We start from the raw sequence: 18,803 nt of genomic DNA on the forward strand, positions 1-18,803 counted from the left end.
ATCTTTCACTTTTCTCTCAAGTGTTTGTGGAAAACTTGTATTTACTTCACCTTTGTCAAAAGCCTCAGTGATCCAAATGACACAACCAACATTGCAATTATACCTATCATTAATAGCATACTGTACATGGGTGAGTTAAAAACAAATATTTACCAAAAATTACATACAATGAGTGAAATGAAGATAAAGAAAAGTTTTGTCAAGTTTGACACCAGATCAACAACAGTTTATTCTTCCATACAAATTTGATATTATTGTGTCAGTAAGTTGTAGAACACTTTATGGGACACACTTTATTACCACAAGTCTGAGAAGCATGTGTGTAGTTTCTTTGCACTAAGACACACTAGCCTATGCAATAAACAACTCACTCAACGCTGTTCACATCCCAAAGCCGGCCAGAGTGGCCGAGTGGTTCTAGGCGCTTCAGTCTGGAACCACACAACTGCTACGGTCACAGGTTCGAATCCTGCCTCGGGCATGGATGTGTGTGATGTCCTTAGGTTAGTTAGGTTTAAGTAGTTCTAAGTTCTAGTGGACTGATAACTTCAGAAGTCAAGTCCCATAGTGCTCAGAGCCATTTTTCACATCCCTAGCCTATGTTGTTATGTCAGTGGCTCAACAAGGAAGCATGCTCAAGACAATGACACGAACCCATATTCTAGTATTATCTAACACATAATTAAACAGTCTCAGTCTAAATCACATCCTAGGGACAGTGACATCTGAATTACATTGTGCAACAACCTTCTTCACAGATTGCCCTTTTGCAGGAGCTCAATGGAAAGCAGCTAACTTCATTTTAAAGAATGTAAAACTCAGTTTCCTTGTGCTTCTATATGTAGAAAGACAACGCCACTGCCCTACAGGAAGTCATGAAAAGAAGTCATTTCAGTATTTCATAGGAAATATCAGATTCAAATGAAAAAACAAAGTACATTTGTGTGCACAATGTTTTTCTCATCTTGTAAACCTTCAAATTATTCATACAACAACACACATATAGAGTTTTACAATTTCGTGGCAAATTAATTTTAATTAATGCCAAAATTAATACATTTATGATAATACAAATACAATTGAGTTTAAATACCTCCTCCTCAGCTGGCATACTTAGTGGTCCAAATCTCTTCCCTCTTGGTGTTGGAGTCATCTTTACGTGTACATCCCTGTTTCCTGATGCTCTTACACCATCCAGCAGTGAGGCCAATAGTGAATCCCTTGAAAGTACAGTGATGAGATCAAAATAATGTTTCTAATGTTTTCAAAAGGGGTATCAGGAAGCATAAATTAAATAATTCTCTCTCTCTCTCTCTCTCTCTCTCTCTCTCTCTCTCTCTCTCTCTCTCTCTCTCTCACACACACACACACACACACACACACACACACACACACACACAGTGTGTTTTGGCAGATATTTACAAGTGTGTTCTGACAGACCCTCATTTGACAGAGCAATCCACTGGCAGTGTGACATTGTGTTCAGTTGTTCAGTGAACCATTGGAAAACAAGGTGATTCTGCAAACTAAAAATTTATATATTTAAACAATCATTCTTCACTTCTTTCTTGTATTAAATCAATTGAAATGCTGTTTCAAAGTATTTTTAGCATATGAAAAACATTTAAGTCATTCAGACAGCAAGCATGTATGTTTAAGTGTTGCCCAGGCACTGCCGAGTTTCAATCTCTCTTCTCAATCTCTGGGAGTAAGCCTTTGGGTGTTCCTTCAGCAGGGAAGGGCAAGTGAAAGTGTCACTAGTCTGGGAGTGGTTTGATAAGATGTAAAAAAGTAAGAAAAAAATGTTTGTTTCATAAGCAACTCGCCTTACTTCTTGACACAGGCTCCTTTGAAGGATATATAATTGGTCCACCAACCCTCCAGCTTTTTCATCTCATTGGAAAAATAGACTGTCAAACTACTCACTGACTACAACTTATTATTTCTTGATTTGATGAACTTTTCTTCCCAGCGAGCCAAAAAGTTAAGGAAGATGAAGAAGCCACTTGGGGCTAAGTCTGGTGAATAGGGTGAACAAGGAACCAATTCAAAGCCCAATTCACGCACTTTTGTCATCATTATCAGCGATGTTGTAATGCAATTTACCTGTGCTAATATGCCTCGGGTATCTGCGCTCCATTGAATCAGCCTGAAAGGTGGTCGTCTAAAGTAGGCTATTTCAAATCATGTGGTCCACATGCAGGTTTGCAGTCCAGCCACTTTAATTGCACTTTGATACTGAAAACACTTAGTTTATTGCCAACTCTTGTCTCATCTATCAATTTATGCAAGGATAAATGGTTAGCCACATATTACACTCGGCTTATGTCCTTTAATATAATAGTTCAAGTGCAGTAACTTAACAGATGTACTGCAGTAACTTAACAGATGTACTGATTCATAATAATTAACGCGTGGCAAGTGTACCACGAACCAAGTGTACCACGAACCAAGTGTACCACGAACCAAGTGTACCACGAACCAAGTGTACCACGAACCAAGTGTACCACGAACCAAGTGTACCACGAACCAAGTGTACCACGAACCAAGTGTACCACGAACCAAGTGTATCATTAACACATTCATTAATTACACTGTCCTTCCATGTGGATAGTCATATCAAAATTATCACACTGTGCACAGAAAGTACAATTTGAAAACAGCATTGGGTGGTTTAACCCAATGCTCACAGAGAGCATTACTGAATAATAACACAGCTTATGAAATAATTACAATTTCACATTCTTCATAAATGAACAGTCACTGAATCACTAATTAAACTCCCAGACAGGAAATTCAGATAAGTGACAATCCATTTTCTGACATAACTGATACTAAAGCATCTGCAGTACATTGTCCTAGTTAGGTGGACACAGATCTTGCTCGTCTTGTAATCCTCCACAAACTGACTAAGATGGCTTCCAGTAGCCTCTTCTTTACAAGTTACCAATAATTAAAACATAAGTTAGATACTTTTTTGCTTTATTCTCATACATTAAAATTAAAGGTTTAAATTCTGATTAACTGAATACTGGAGAGAGATTCATTTTAACTGTGACTTTTAGGTGCAAGAATAATGTTTATTGAAGTACACTGTCTAGTTTCCCAACATTTGGGACTCTATATCATTCCTCCGGAATGAAGTGAGTGTAAAATTTGCTAACAGTTTCAACATTAGCTGTATAAATGCTGTAGTTATTTACCTATATTTCTCTCTTCTTCATGAGGAAGTTAGCAACTGGGCACATGTCTACAAATGAACAATGCCATCTAAATTTAAAATTACTTGTATTTGCAACAGATAATAAAGTTAAGCTGGCTAAGTCTTGAGTTAGTATTCAAGATTTTTGGTACTGTGCACATAATAATGTCTAAGATATATGCAAAAAAGTAATAATAATAAAAATATATTATTATTATTATTATTATTATTATTATTATTATTATTATTGTAACAATATTATGAAAAGGAATGTTGCTACTCACCATATAGCAGAGATGTTGGGTCACAGAGGCACAACAAAAGGACCGTCAAACAAAAGGACCGTCACAAAGCTATTGGCCAGTAAGGTCTTTGTCAAACAGACGGCAGAACACACACACACACACACACACACACACACACACACACACACACACACACCTCAGACACAGGACTACAGTCTCAGGCAATTGAGGCCACACTGCGAGTACCAGCATCAACGCATGATTGGAGTGGCAACAGGTCGGGGGTAAGTAGTAGGCTGGAGTGGGTTAGTAGGGTAGGGCTGGTGGACAGTGAAGTGCTGCAGGTTAGACAGAGGGTTAGGCAAGAAGTTGGGAGGGCAGGGAGGTAGCAGAAAAGGAGAGAAGTAGAATGACTGGGTGTGATGGTGGAATGAGGGCTGTGTAGTGCTGGAATGGGAACAGGGAAGGGGCTGGATTAGTGGGGACAATGACTAAGATTGAGACCAGGAGGGTTACAGAAATGTAGGATGTATTGCAGCAGAAGTTCTCACCTGCAAAATTCAGAAAAGCTGGTGTTGGTGGGAAGGGTCCATATGGTGCAGGCTGTGATGCACTCACAGAACTGAAGGATGCCATGTTTGCCAGCATGCACAGCAACAGGATGGTTCACTTTGTTTCTTGGTCACAGACTGGAGGAGGAGGAGGAGATTAGTGTTTAACGTCCCGTCGACAACGAGGTCATTAGAGACGGAGCGCAAGCTCAGGTGAGGGAAGGATGGGGAAGGAAATCGGCCGTGCCCTTTCAAAGGAACCATCCCGGCATTTGCCTGAAGCGATTTAGGGAAATCACGGAAAACCTAAATCAGGATGGCCGGAGACGGGATTGAACTGTCGTCCTCCCGAATTGGCCACAGACTGTCGGTGGCCATTCATGCGGGCAGACAGCTTGTTGGCTGTCATGCCCAGATAGAATGCAGCACAGTGGTTGCAGCTTAGCTTGTAGATCACATGACTGGTTTAACAAATAGCCCTACCTTTGATGGGATAGGTGATGTTTATGACCAGACTGGAGTAGGTGGTGGTGGGAGGATGTATGGGACTTGTCAACATGCTAACTAACCTTACATCCACAGAAAGAGACACACTCCACAATCTAAAAACTGATCCCGACCACATAATCCTACCTGCGGACAAAGGCTCCACCACTGTTTTGAACTGCAAGGATTACCTGGCAGAAGGACTCCAACTGTCAGATACTTCCACCTACAAACCTTGCCGCAGTGACCAAATTCCAGAAATCCAGCAGGATCTCCAGTCCCTCCTCAAATCTTTAGGCCCATCCCAGAACCTCTCCCCAGAGTCCATCTCTCTGCTCACCCCTACCACTCCCCACACTCCTACCTTCTACATGCTTCCTAAAGTCCATAAACCCAACCACCCAGGACACCCCATTGTGGCCAATTACTGTGTCACCACTGAGAGAATCTCTGCTCTCATACACCAACACCTTCAACGTATTACCCAGAACCTACCCTCCTATATAAAACATACCAACCATTTCCTACACCGGCTCCCCATAGTTCCTGTCCCTTTAAAACACGGTGCCCTGCTCATCACTACTGATGTCGCCTCCCTTTACACTAACATACCTAATGCCCATGGCCTTACCACTACTGAACACTATCTTTCCCAATACCCAATGGATTCCAAACCAACAACCTCCTTAACCTCCTTCCTAGTTGCCAAGACTGACTATATCCTCACCCACAATTACTTCTCCTTTGAAGGCATTACCTACAAACAAATCCAGGGTATAGCTACGGGCACCCACATGGCACCATCCTATGCCAACCTATTCATGGGCCATCTACAGGAATCCTTCCTAAACACCTAGGACCCTAAACCCCTCACATGGTTCAAACTCATTGATAACATCTTTGGAATCTGGATCGAGGGTGAGGACACCCTGTCCACATTCCTCTAGAACCTCAACAACTTCTTCCCCATTTGCTTCACCTGGTCCCTCTCAACCCAACAAGCCACTTTCCTAGATGTTTAACTCCACCTCAAAGATGGATACATCAGTACCACCACCCACATAGAACCTGTTAACCACCAGCAATACCTCCACTTCAGCAGCTGCCACTCGCTCCCTATCCAGAAGTCGCTTCCATACAGCCTAGCCACCTTTGGTCATAACATCTGCAGTGACAAGCGGTCCCTCTTGAAATATACCAAGGATAAAGCCTTTACAAACTATAATTATCCTCCCAACCTTGTACAAAAACAAATCTCTCGTGCCTTATCTTTCCAGTCTCCCACCACCTCCTCAAAGTCCCTCCGTCCGGCCGCAGAGGAGCATTCACGTCATAACTCAGAACCAACCAGGACTCTGTGCGCACGTGCGCGCGCGGAGTGCGGGTGCGCACGCGCGCGTCATCTATTTTGACAAAGGCCTAACTGGCCAAAAGTGTTATTTGTGACGGTCTTCTTGTGCCTAGAGTATCATCATCATCATCATCATCATCATCATCATCATCATCATTATTTAGGGGCAAGAAAAACATAATAGCTGAATGGAATCCAACTGCTTCGTTACAATGTGTGGGATGGTGCATTATCCTGATGAAAGAGCACTTTTTTTATGTGTGCCAACCTTTGTTTTTCTCAGCCAACGGAAGTTTTACACAACTCAACACTGAAGCATAACAGGGTCCAGTTGGGCAGGAGGGGGGGGAAGGGGGAAGAGAAAAGGGGGGGGGGGGGGGCACATTGGCTATCACCTTATAAGCTGACAAAAGGGTCTTTGCCTTTTACAGTGCACTTTCACTAACCTTTGTCCATTGCTTTGACTGCTGTTCTGACTCTGGTGTATCATGATGGTTCCATGTTTCATCAACAGTCACATATCAGCACTAACAAATCTTTAAGATTGCATTTTAAGATTGCCAGACACTGTACTGAAATGCTGAGCCAAATGCACTTTGGTCGACTGTGTACAATTGTGGCACCCATATTGCATACAGCTCCTTCATAGCCATTCTTCCATGCAGGATATTACACACTCACTCAGTTGAGATGTCTAAAGTCTGAGCAATCTCTCAAATTTTTATTCGGTGGTCTTGCATTACCATTTTATGGATTTTATCAATGGTTTCTTTTGTGATGACCTTAACTGGATGGTCAGAGTGCGCTTCGTCTTTGGTGCTTGTCCGACCAGGTTTAAATTCATTAATCCAAAAGTAAATGGTCTTCAATGACTGTGCAGAGTCCATGCAATGTGCTTCATCCAGTACCATTTAGATTTGTACTGCAGTCCAACTCTCCAAATGAAAATGTTTAATAGCAGCACGAAACTCTTTTCTCCATTTTCAGTCCATCAACACAATGACCAATTCCGATAGCTGTCAACAATGAACTGTACATTGTTGAAATTCTTCACGTAATACTTAGAAGAATGCATAACAAAAATGTTTCCTTCTTTCATGGAAATTCTGATGGAAATACAGAAACTGATCCAAATTGAAAGGCTGCAGCCACAACTGAAGCAGTTAGCACGCGGGTCGTCACTGTAATGGATTGATTCTCTTACAATTGCTTAATAGTGTATACAGTTAGTTATTGTACTTCAGTGTTCATATTCATTTTTTCATGGAATTTGTTTTCAAAGAAGGAGGAACAGTGTTCAACGGTCTCTGCTTTAAGCTTAGAAGAGAAGTGTGAAATGAAGTTGTGTAGGTTGATGCCTCAGCTTGAATTAAAACAAGCACAAACAAGCTGACGTAAGGCTTTTGCGCGGGGCGCGCGCGCGTGTGCGTGTGCATGTGCGTGTGCGTAAAAGAAAGAACTGGATTTGAGGATGCATTTCTGAAAATGAACTATTTTGTTCTCCATACTTGCTGTTTGCTATTTGCTAAGGACATGCACTGGCATGTCTGGTCTAAGCCATCTAACACAGAAGCATGAGGAATCTATTGCACATAAGAATGCTTATTTAGATTTCTTAGTCATTGAAAAAACAAAAATTAGGCAACAGGTAAGCTCAGTTTTCAGACAGAATACAGAAAAACAATGATAACATAAGGAAAAATCACTATTTTCTTTCCAAAATACCAGACTGTATTAAAAATTTAATTAGAAACAGTCTACAAATTGAAAAAATGTTATCAAGACCACTGATATTCTCCAGGAGAAATGTTCTCAAAAATTACTGACTGCATTAAGCTCTGCAGTCCTGCAAGACAGAAGTAGAGGCTAGAGAGGTTACAGGATCATAGGATATGTTGCAAAGACAGTTCCCACTTGTCCAATTCAAAAAAGGTAGTGTTGGTAAGAAGGGTCCAGATGACACAAACTGTGAAGCGGTCACTAAAGTAAATAGCATTGCGCTGGGCAGTATGTTCAGCAACTGAGTGGTCCACCTGTCTCTTGGTCACAATTTGTCGATAGTCGCTCAAGCAGAAAGACAGCTTGTTGGTTGTCATGCACATGTAGAATGATGCACAGTGGTTGCAGCTTGGTACAGAATGGGTGGCAGCTATTGGATGTATTGCTGGTGTTTGGTAGGTTTGATATGGACAGAGGTACAGATGTAGCCATCTCTAATGTGGAGATAAACATTGAGGAGGACTAGGTGAAGCTAAGGGGGGAGAAAATGTTGAGGTTCTCGAGGAATGTGGACAGGGTGACCTCACCCTCTATCCAGAAAAGAAAGGTATTATCAATGATCAATGACTCTCAAATAGAGGCGGGGGAGGAGGGGGGGGGGGGGGGGAATTTATGGCTGGTTAGGAAGAATCTCTCTAGTTAAGTGGTGGTCAAACTCTCAACCCTACTGCCCACTAGTGAGCGTCCAAGCAATCGTAGTGAGGTAGGTGGTAGGGGTTTTAAAGACATTTTCATTAGATTCTCATATAATTTTGATATAATCTATTTGGTAAGTAATTATTATTACATGCTTTAACTTACCATAACTCTGCTTTATAAATTTTATAAAGTTAAGTTACTTCCCTAGTTCATAAATCGCCGTTACAGTGGAACTGTAATTTTATTACTAACAGACACACGGCACTGTATACTAGGTAAAAATGGTTGCTGTAGATGGCCCATGAATAGGATGGTGCCATGAGGGTCCCCAATGGCGTACCCTAGAGGGTATAGAGGGGGAAAGAGAGATACATTATGGGGCTGGTCTATGGATTTGTGGAGGAGCTGCATTTGGTGCCTGTAGAAAGTTTTGTAGGTGAATGAATCTGACGGCTGGCGGAGTCCTTCCACAAGGTAATCCCCGCGGTTTGAAACCACAGTGGTGGAGCCCTCATCGGCAGGTAGGATTATGAAGCTGGGATCAGTTTTTTGGGTGGCTGATTGCAGTTATTTCTGCAGATGTAAGGTACAATTCCCTGTTGTAGGAGATGGGAAATGATATTGAGGCAAAATTTGAGGTTAAGGAGTTCTGGAACATTAATTGGGGAGGATTTGGGGACAGTGGGCATGCATCACTATTGGCTGGAGGAGTGAACTGAGTCCAGCACGGTTCAACATTGCTTTGGGTTAGATTTTATTGCTATGGTTGGCAGCAAATAAGCTCTTCCAGTGTAAGGACTGCGAGAAGGAGAGGCCTTTAACAAGTCCGGCATGACTGAATTTGAGAGTGAGGCAAATGGTATGGCCTTTGGTAAGGACTGATGCATCTGTGGGACTAAGGCTTTTGGATCAAAGGTTCATGACTGTGTTTTGGGTCTGTTGAGTTTCGGGATTCTGTATGGTGTGGGCAGTAGATTTGTGGGGCGGGGTTTATCAGCTATGAGGAGATGTGGGGGAGGTTTGGAGGCTGCTTGAGGGGCGGTGGATGGATGTAGCCCAAGGCAGGAGTAGGAGGTGAACAAGTTGGAGAGTGTTTTTGAGGTGGTGGTGGTGGTGTGCATTCTGCTACAGTTCCTGCACGGCGAGAGTTTCAGTGTGAGAGACAAGCTACAGGAGTTTGGAATTACAGAGCAGGAGAATTTTATGGATGGAGAGGAGATACTGCAAGAAGGTTTGGACCCAATTTACGTGGTTCTGCAGGACTAGGCTGGTGAGGGCTATGGACTGACAGAGTTTGAACAGATAGAAGTCATTGTGGAAGGAGGGGCTGCAACCGGAGATAGGTAATTTGATGGTAATGTCACTCAGGGGGATTCCATGAACCCGGCAATAATGCAGGAACAGAGTGTGAGACTGCTGTCCAACACAAAGTGCTTCATTTCAATGACTGCTTCACAGCCTGTGTCATCTGGGTGCTTTCTACCACCAACAGCTTTTCTGAACTGCACAGGTGGGAACTCTCCCAGCAATATATACTATGTTCCTGTAACTCCTCTGGCCCTGACCTTCATAGTATCTGGCTTTCACTCACCTATTCCCTCTGCTGCTTCCACTCCAGCAATGCACAGCCTCCTATTCCACCAATGCACCCACTAGTCTCCTTTCCCTTCCCCATCTACTACTGTCCTCTTCCACTCAATCCCCCCCCTGCAAACCACCCTATCCTGTTCCCACAATGTCTCACGTGCTCCCACAAGCAGCACTTTACCAACACCCCCCCCCCCCCCTCCACACCCGTAAGCCACTATACCTCCCCCTCCCTGATACAGCCTTCTCCTTACCCCGACCAACCACATTGCTTCTCCCATCAGGTACAGTTGCTCGCAGTCTAGCCAATATGACAACTGTGGATCAAGCATATGGCCTATGCCTGAAACTGCAACAGCCAAAATTTTCCTTGTGGTTAAAAGTGTAAAATTATATCCCACATGGATATCTTATACAAACAATTAAGAATGTGCACCATTGATCCCAACATGAAGCAACAGCATCAGTTGAAAACGAAATTTGGAAAATTAGAGACAACTTTGATACATCATAATCAAGCAAGAAGAAAATGTAGCAAAACAAGATGCAAGGAAATTTATGAGGTGTGATCAGAGCGTAAAAGGAATTTTTGCTTTCTAGAAGAATCTTTATTTATTCAACATCATCAACTTTGTCCCCTTCAAAGTAAGCCCCCTCAAATATAATATGCTTGTGCCAGCACTTTTTCTAATCTCAGAAGCACTTCTGGAATTCATTTTTCATTAAGGTTGTGACATACCTGGTCATGTATCAGTTAGCTGTTCCTCAGTGGCACCAATTACAGTGAAAAAGTGCCTGTAAATGTAAGTGGCTAGAGCACTAATCTACATCCAATAATGCAGTCGACACACACTCATTTGGTTTCACAGATCTTACTTCCATAACTTCCATAACCACCAGCCCCCCCCCCCCTCCCCCACTGAATTATTTATGGCCAGTCCGTGTCTTAATTACGTAGTTAAGTCTCAATTACCAGATATGCACACACTGCACCTTCTAATTATATGACAATAATCACAGTGCAATATAAACCTAACCAACCAACAACGGTCTCATTCAGGTGAACAATATGTGTGGCACTTCTATATTAAAATTAATTAGCAATCATTGTTAATTGGCCTACTTCACTGTGTCATCTTATTCAGAACAACACATCATAGCACCATTATGTTTAGTACAGTTCAGATTGATGTGGGTTTACACACAATGAATCTAGGTACTGACTGTCTTTCATATTCAAGTTAATCTTTATATGGTATTAACAGCTCTAATTCACAATCCAGTTTCATATTAAGTTAAGCACATTATTGCACAAGTACATCATGACTGTTTTGACTAACATGGGTTCCAAATTCAAAATCTCAGAAGAGATAAAATGGCTTCAGGCCTAGTGTTTATATAGCTTTGCAAAAAGTGGGTACTAAAGTATCACATTGTTAAATACATAATTCGATAATTTGCAATTAGAAATATTACACCTTAAATTAGCTGAATAACGCAGAAAAATTGGTTCTGGTCTGAACTTTATGTTACGATAAGGGTGTAGACTGAAAATAAGCCTTCTTGATGACAAAACTGAAAAACAGCTAAATAAATAATATCATACATTAAAACTATTAATTAATGAGAAACTAATTAAGTGCTGATGTTGCTACCACATTTTGGAAATTAGCTACATAAAACACTTTAAGGATTTCTATGGGTTATTTTCCTAACTTTATCGGTAATATAACAACAACATCTGTTTATATGTTGATGGTGTGACTGGAATAGGAAATAATTACTCTCAGTTAATTCCACTGACCCTTAGCGAAACTAGTTACTTGAAATGGTTCAAATTAATTAGGAAATTATTCTGACTATGTAATTTAGTGAAGTTAGGCCTTGTCTAATACTCAGAATTTCAGAATTACAAGATTATCTTATGGCACATCTCTCACTAACATTAATGATAATTAAGAAACCAAAAAAAATATTGTTTAAGGAGGCACATAACAATATATGGGAATGGATCCCAGATTGCTTTGCTACAAGGTTTCAGCTCCTTCTGTGATTCTGTTTTTACCTCGTCAGTGGGTCACAAAACGACGTCCTTTCACATTTCTCTTCAGCCTTGGGAATAAGGGTCACATCCAGCCTGAGGGCAACATAATCATTTCATTTTTTTTCCAAGAAATGATGAACAAGCATTGATGTGTAGGTAGGAAACATAATCATGAAGCAATTTCCACAAGTAGTTTTTGCCACTATTCTGATCATTTTCTTGTGCTTCACGCAAACAGTGCACAATTTCCAGGTAGTATTCCTTTATCAACTGAATGGCCATAAAGCAGGAACTCAAGATAGACTATCCCATTGTAATATAAGAAAACAGTGAGAAGACCTTCACACGTGACTGAACTTTAATTTTTTTCGGCCTTAGCTCTTCATGCAGTTTCCTTTGGGCCTTCATTTTGACATCATACCCATATACCCACTCCACCACATGTTGTAATCTCCTTTAAAAGTTCTGGATCACTGTTGACTTCATTCAACAATTCCTGAGTTATGTCTATGTGACATCATTTTTGGTAAAAATTCAACACTTCAGGATGAACTTCACTGATAGAAAGGTCATGTGCGAAACATCCAAAAAATTAATTGGTATGAGCCAAAGGATATGCCAATATCAGCAACCTCTCCGATGGTGACCTGGTGATTTTCCAGAACCATTTCCTTTACTTCTTCCACATTGTCACCAACAATTTATCTACTAAGACATCCAGAGTGGTTATTAACTTCAGTGTCTTCTCGACCTTCTTTGAAACATTTATACCATTTGTATACTCTTGTATTGCTCATAGCTCATTCACTGAAATCCGTAGTCAACATTTTGAAAACTGTGCTGCACTTTCATGCAAATTCTTTGATCCAGTTTTTTTTTTCAGAAGTAAAAACTCGCCGAGCGCTCGAAGAAACTTATAACCTTTTCAACTGTCAGCAATAAACTAAATATTCAGAACAGCTGAAAACACAAACCTACGTCAGGAAGGTGTACTAACAAGATAAAAAAATTTGAAATCTGATATATAGAGACTGCCATACTAAAAAAGTACGATTACTTTTTGATCACACCTTTTATGAAACGAAAGATGTACCAGCAAAGGAAGTATGTGACAAAATAATTCAGTAAAACAAATGTTTGAATTCTCCCCTGAAAAAATTCATTCTGGTGTTGTGCAGTCCTATCCATTTTAAAATAAAACTAGAACTACTAAATCATTTATTCACAAAATTACTTTCAAGAAATGAAAACTGAGATATGTCTTCTGAAGTTTTTGGTAGAAAATAGCCTGCAATAACTTCTTGGGGTTATAAATACAAAATCAAATAGGGGTAACGCAGGAGTAGGTTTAATAATGAATAAAAAATAGGAGTGTGGGTAAGCTACTACAAACAGCATAGTGAACGCATTATTGTGGTCAAGATAGACACGAAGCCCACGCCTACTACAGTAGTACAAGTTTATATGCCAACTAGCTCTGCAGATGATGAAGAAATTGATGAAATGTATGATGAGATAAAAGAAATTATTCAGATAGTGAAGGGAGACACAAATTTAATAGTCATGGGTGACTGGAATTCGAGTGTAGGAAAAGGGAGAGAAGGAAACATAGTAGGTGAATATCGATTGGGGGTAAGAAATGAAAGAGGAAGCTGTCTGTTAGAATTTTGCACAGAGCGTAACTTAATCATAGCTACCACTTGGTTCAAGAATCATAAAAGAAGGTTATATACATGGAAGAACCCTGGAGATACTAAAAGGTATCAGATAGATTATATAATGGTAAGACAGAGATTTAGGAATCAGGTTTTAAATTTTAAGACATTTCCAGGGGCAGATGTGGACTCTGACCACAATCTATTGGTTATGAACTGCAGATTAAAATTGAAGAAACTGCAAAAAGGTGGGAATTTAAGGAGATGGGACCTGGATAAACTGACTAAACCAGAGGTTGTGCAGAGTTTCAGGGAAAGCATAAGGCAACAATTGACAGGAATGGGAGAAAGAAATACAGTAGAAGAAGAATGGGCAGCTTTGAGGACTGAAATAGTGAAGGCAGCAGAGGATCAAATAGGTAAAAAGACGAGGGCTAGTAGAAATCCTTGGGTAACGGAAGAGATAATGAATTTATTGATGAAAGGAGAAAATACAAAAATGCAGTAAGTTAAGCAGGCAAAAAGGAATACAAACGTCTCAAAAATGAGATCCACAGGAAGTGCAAAATGGCTAAGCAGTGATGGCTAGAGGACAAATGTAAGGATGTAGAGGCTTATCTCACTAGGGGTAAGATAGATACTGCCTACAGGAAAATTAAAGAGACCTTTGGAGAAAGGAGAACCACTTGCATGAGTATCAAGAGCTCAGATGGAAACCCAGTCCTAACCAAAGAAGGGAAAGCAGAAAGGTGGAAGGAGTATATAGAGGGTCTATACAAGGGCGATGTACTTGAGGACAATATTATAGAAATGGAAGAGAATGTAGATGAAGATGAAATGGGAGATACGATACTGCGCGAAGAGTTTGACAGAGCACTGAAAGACCTGAGCCGAAACAAGGCCCCAGGAGTAGACAACATTCCATTAGAACTACTGACAGCCTCGGGAGAGCCAGTCCTGACAAAACTCTACCATCTGGTGAGCAAGACGTATGAATAATTCCAATCCCAAAGAAAGCAGGTGTTGACAGATGTGAAAATTACCGAACTAACAGTTGAATAAGTCACAGCTGCAAAATACTAACACGAATTCTTTACAGACGAATGGAAAAACTGGTAGAAGCCGACCTCGGGAAGATCAGTTTGGATTCCGTAGAAATATTGGAACACGTGAGGCAATACTGACCTTACGACTTATCTTAGAAGCTAGATTAAGGAAAGGCAAACCTACATTTCTAGCATTTGTAGACTTACAGAAAGCTTTTGTCAATGTTGACTTGAATACTCTCTTTCAAATTCTAAAGGTGGCAGGGGTAAAATACAGGGAGCGAAAGGCTATTTACAATTTGTACAGAAACCAGATGGCAGTTATATGAGTCAAGGGGCATGAAAGGGAAGCAGTGGTTGGGAAGGGAGTGAGACAGGGTTGTAGCCTATCCCCGATGTTATTCAATCTGTATATTGAGCAAGTAGTAAAGGAAACAAAAGAAAAATTCGGAGTAGGAATTAAAATCCATGGAGAAGAAATAATAACTTTGAGGATCGCCGATGACATTGTAATTCTGTCAGAGGCAGCAAAAGACTTGGAAGAGCAGTTGAACAGAATGGATAAAGTCTTGAAAGGAGGATATAAGATGAACATCAACAAAAGCAAAACAAGGATAATGGAATGTAGTCGAATTAAGTCGGGTGATGCTGAGGGTATTAGATTACGAAATCAGACCCTTAAAGTAGTAAAGGAGTTTTGCTATCTGGGGAGCAAAATAACTGATGATGGTCGAAGTACAGAAGATATAAAACGTAGACTGGCAATGGCAAGGAAAGCGTTTCTGAAGAAGAGAAATTTGTTAACATCGAGTATAGATTAAAGTGTACGGAAGTCGTTTCTGAAAGTATTTGTATGGAGTGTAGCCATGTATGGAAGTGAAACATGGACAATAAATAGTTTGGACAAGAAGAGAATAGAAGCTTTCGAAATGTGATGCTACAGAAGAATGCTGAAAATTAGATGGGTAGATCACACAACTAATGAAGAGGTATTGAATAGAATTGGGGAGAAGAGGAGTTTGTGGCACAACTTGACGAGAAGGAGGGACCGGTTGGGACCGGTTCTGAGGCATCAAGGGATCACAAATTTAGCATTGGAGGGCAGCGTGGAGGGTAAAAATCATAGAGGGAGACCAAGAGATGAATACAATAAGCAGATTCAGAAGGATGTAGGTTGCAGTAGGTACTGGGAGATGATGAAACTTGCACAGGATAGGGTAGCATGGAGAGCTGCATCAAACCAGTCTCAGGACTGAAGACAACAACAACAACAACAACAACAACAACAACAACTTCTTGGCAACATTATTAAATTGTTGAAATTAGTAGCTACTATCTTAATGACAATGTATGAAGCAGAGATGTGTTTCTCCACTTTGTCACAGATTAATACATTTCTTATAAGTACCATGAAAGAGGAGAGGCTGTCTCCTCTTGCTATGTTGTCTATTGCAAAGGAAATGATCATCAGGTTTTCATATTTCAATGAAAGGTCATACGCAGATTCACCACAAAAAGGGAGAGGAGGATGGACTTCCTCTATAAATATACCTCTATAGGAGAGTCAATCCCATCGACACTGTCACGCTCATTTTAAAATAATTTCAGTTACAGAAACATATCGAATAATTTAGAAAAATTAAATTATTTTTAAAGATAAATTGCAAAATGTAGTAAAAGTATTGAACCCTCAGTCATTTGAGGCACCTGCTCTCACTGGAGCAGTCCCAAATTCGTCTAGTGCGATATTCATTCTATCAATATGTATTAACAGGGACAGTAAAACATGAAAAATTAGCAGGACTAAGCAGTGACTGAGCAGCACTGCTGCATGGCGGTAGCAGTCAGTGTGAGCCACAGCAGCAGGCGAGTCGCTGCTGGAGCACTTGATAGTCTTTGTGATGTACTGTCCATGTTAACACTTGCTGATGTAACCAATACCCTATTAAAACTAGCGCCATTGTATCAAATTGGCATGTAATATTCCACTTTTGTTTTTAATGGGCTCAACACTTTCCGTTGACACCAGGCATCACATGAAAGGCACAAGGAGCAGTACCTGTTTGGGCCGACTCCAGCAACACATTGCAGACACAAAATTGCCTAAACAGCAGAGAAAATGTGTGTCTGATTCTTAGGAGAGACATTTATTTTAGAACACTCTACACCACATCAATATGCTCCTCCTTTGGACATTTCAAGATGACTCTTTACATACAATGGGGTACCTAAATTCATGGGCGATGCCTTCCCTTTAACCTTATTTATCAGACAACTTTTAGCTACCCTGTATATACTACAAACCCTTTTGAAGAGGCATGATGAGATGCACTGGAACCGAGTATGCTCAAAATGACCATTTAAATCCTAATATGTACTCAGCAAGCTACTGTATGGTGCATGGCAGAGGATACACTATGGCCTTAACATGAAATTTACAGTGGTGGCAGCAGAATCTTTTTGTAGTCAGCTTTGAATGCTGTTTCTCTGAACTTCCTCAATAGTGTTTACAAAAAGCACACAGTCTTTCTTGCAAGGATTTCTATCTGAATTCCTGAACCACCTCCATAACACTGAAGTATACTAAACAAGATTGACATATAGAATAAACACGTCTACACGGAATAAGAGTATCTTTGCACACAGCTCTTCAAATCACTTTCTTGGGAACATTTCATGAATACAGTAATTATGGGCAAATACGTAAAATGATTGGCAATAGTGCTAAATAGCTTCCTACCTTTGGACTGCATTTTAAGTTATCTTTTGATTCAGAGAGCTTACAAACAATTTTCAGCTACTGTTTGTAGACCTGTACTGAACTTTGATGATACTGTTCCATTGAGTTTTAATACTCTAACACAGAACAGTACTTCTTGTGATACAAGAGGAACTGAGCAATAGCTCATACCTGTAGCTCACTTCTTTTCTGAATTGTGTGTTTAATGAACACTTGCCTGAGTATCTGATTGGCTTCTATGGTGCTAGTTAGAGGCAGAAAATAAATGCAACCAAAGAAGTGCCACTATCAGCTGTTATCAGAGGGTGTCTACAAAAATATACAAATTTATAATCCGCATGACAACTCTAAATGTGGACCACAACTAATAATCTAATCATCAAGATAACATTAAACCTCAATCTTGCTTCTTTAATGGCAGAAATATGAACGAAAAAATCTAGAAGAGGTCAATGCACCACCACCACCACCACCACCACCACCACCACATAATAATATCTGTATCATTGAACAATAAACAGGAATTAACAAAGCTTTAAACTCTAATGTCATTATATCTTACTATAAAAAATATTTTCTGTTATATTTATGAGTCTGGAAATCCTAGTTGTGATATTAGAAGGATTAAAGAAATGTTTCGTCATGGTAGTAACACTTTTCACAACTATTTGCTGAAACAAACAACAGGTAGTTGATGAGAAGAAAATATAATATTGCTACTGACGTAACAAGAACTTAATTTCTTTTTTAATCCAGTATTATGGCACAATACCCCATGAAGAGAACATTTACCTGTCCGTTGTTGTATAACTTCGGATCTGGCCACCAACATACTCAATACAAAAAAGCTGAGGATTTTCACGGTTCCTGACAAGAGCAAATATATCTGCTAAAGGCCTCAGAGTGCATATGTTGTATGTTTGTGGATCCCGTTCCAGAAGACAAGTATCACTCAAACAGAGTGTTCGCTTCTGTGGATCACTGTGTCGAGATGAACCAACTTTATGAACCACAAATTCACTCACAGATGTGATATGATCATCGCCACTGAAACAAAGGGGGAGAGGAAATCATAATGTTATTGCACTTGTGCAAAACAGCATATTACTAAGGAAATACATAGTGCTTCCATAATTTGCAAGCAAAAATGCCTTCTTCACTATTTCAACAACTGAAAAATACTACTTGAAATAATTCACTATTGATACTTATTTCTAAATGCTTGTGCAATTTGTGATGATCTCATCAAGCTGTCACTAATTTAAAATTTTGAGAGAAAAGGAATCAATACACAATTTCAAGTATGTTCAAGTTTCTGGCACGCGTGTGCACACGTTCGCGTGTGTATATGTGTTTTTCATTTTTTATTATGTGATTATACCAATTTTATTTTATGCATATACTACTACTACTACTACTACTACTACTACTACCACCACCACCACCACCACCACCACCACCACCACCACCAGTAGTAG

At 40.2% G+C, this 18,803-nt stretch overlaps 1 protein-coding gene across 1 annotated transcript in view; it reads right to left on the reverse strand.

Annotated features, from left to right (window-relative positions):
- The window catches only part of LOC126483610 (dnaJ homolog subfamily C member 13), a 380,828-nt gene that overhangs the window by 308,874 nt on the left and 53,151 nt on the right, over positions 1–18,803 (reverse strand). The window contains exons 5-6 of the mRNA XM_050106649.1: positions 18,118–18,372; positions 1,094–1,220 (exon numbers count right to left, since the gene is read on the reverse strand). Coding sequence (XP_049962606.1) covers positions 1,094–1,220; positions 18,118–18,372 — 382 coding nt within the window. The remainder of the gene's footprint in view (positions 1–1,093; positions 1,221–18,117; positions 18,373–18,803) is intronic.

This window comes from Schistocerca serialis, chromosome 6 (assembly GCF_023864345.2).
Source record: "Schistocerca serialis cubense isolate TAMUIC-IGC-003099 chromosome 6, iqSchSeri2.2, whole genome shotgun sequence".
Classification (NCBI taxonomy): domain Eukaryota; kingdom Metazoa; phylum Arthropoda; class Insecta; order Orthoptera; family Acrididae; genus Schistocerca; species Schistocerca serialis.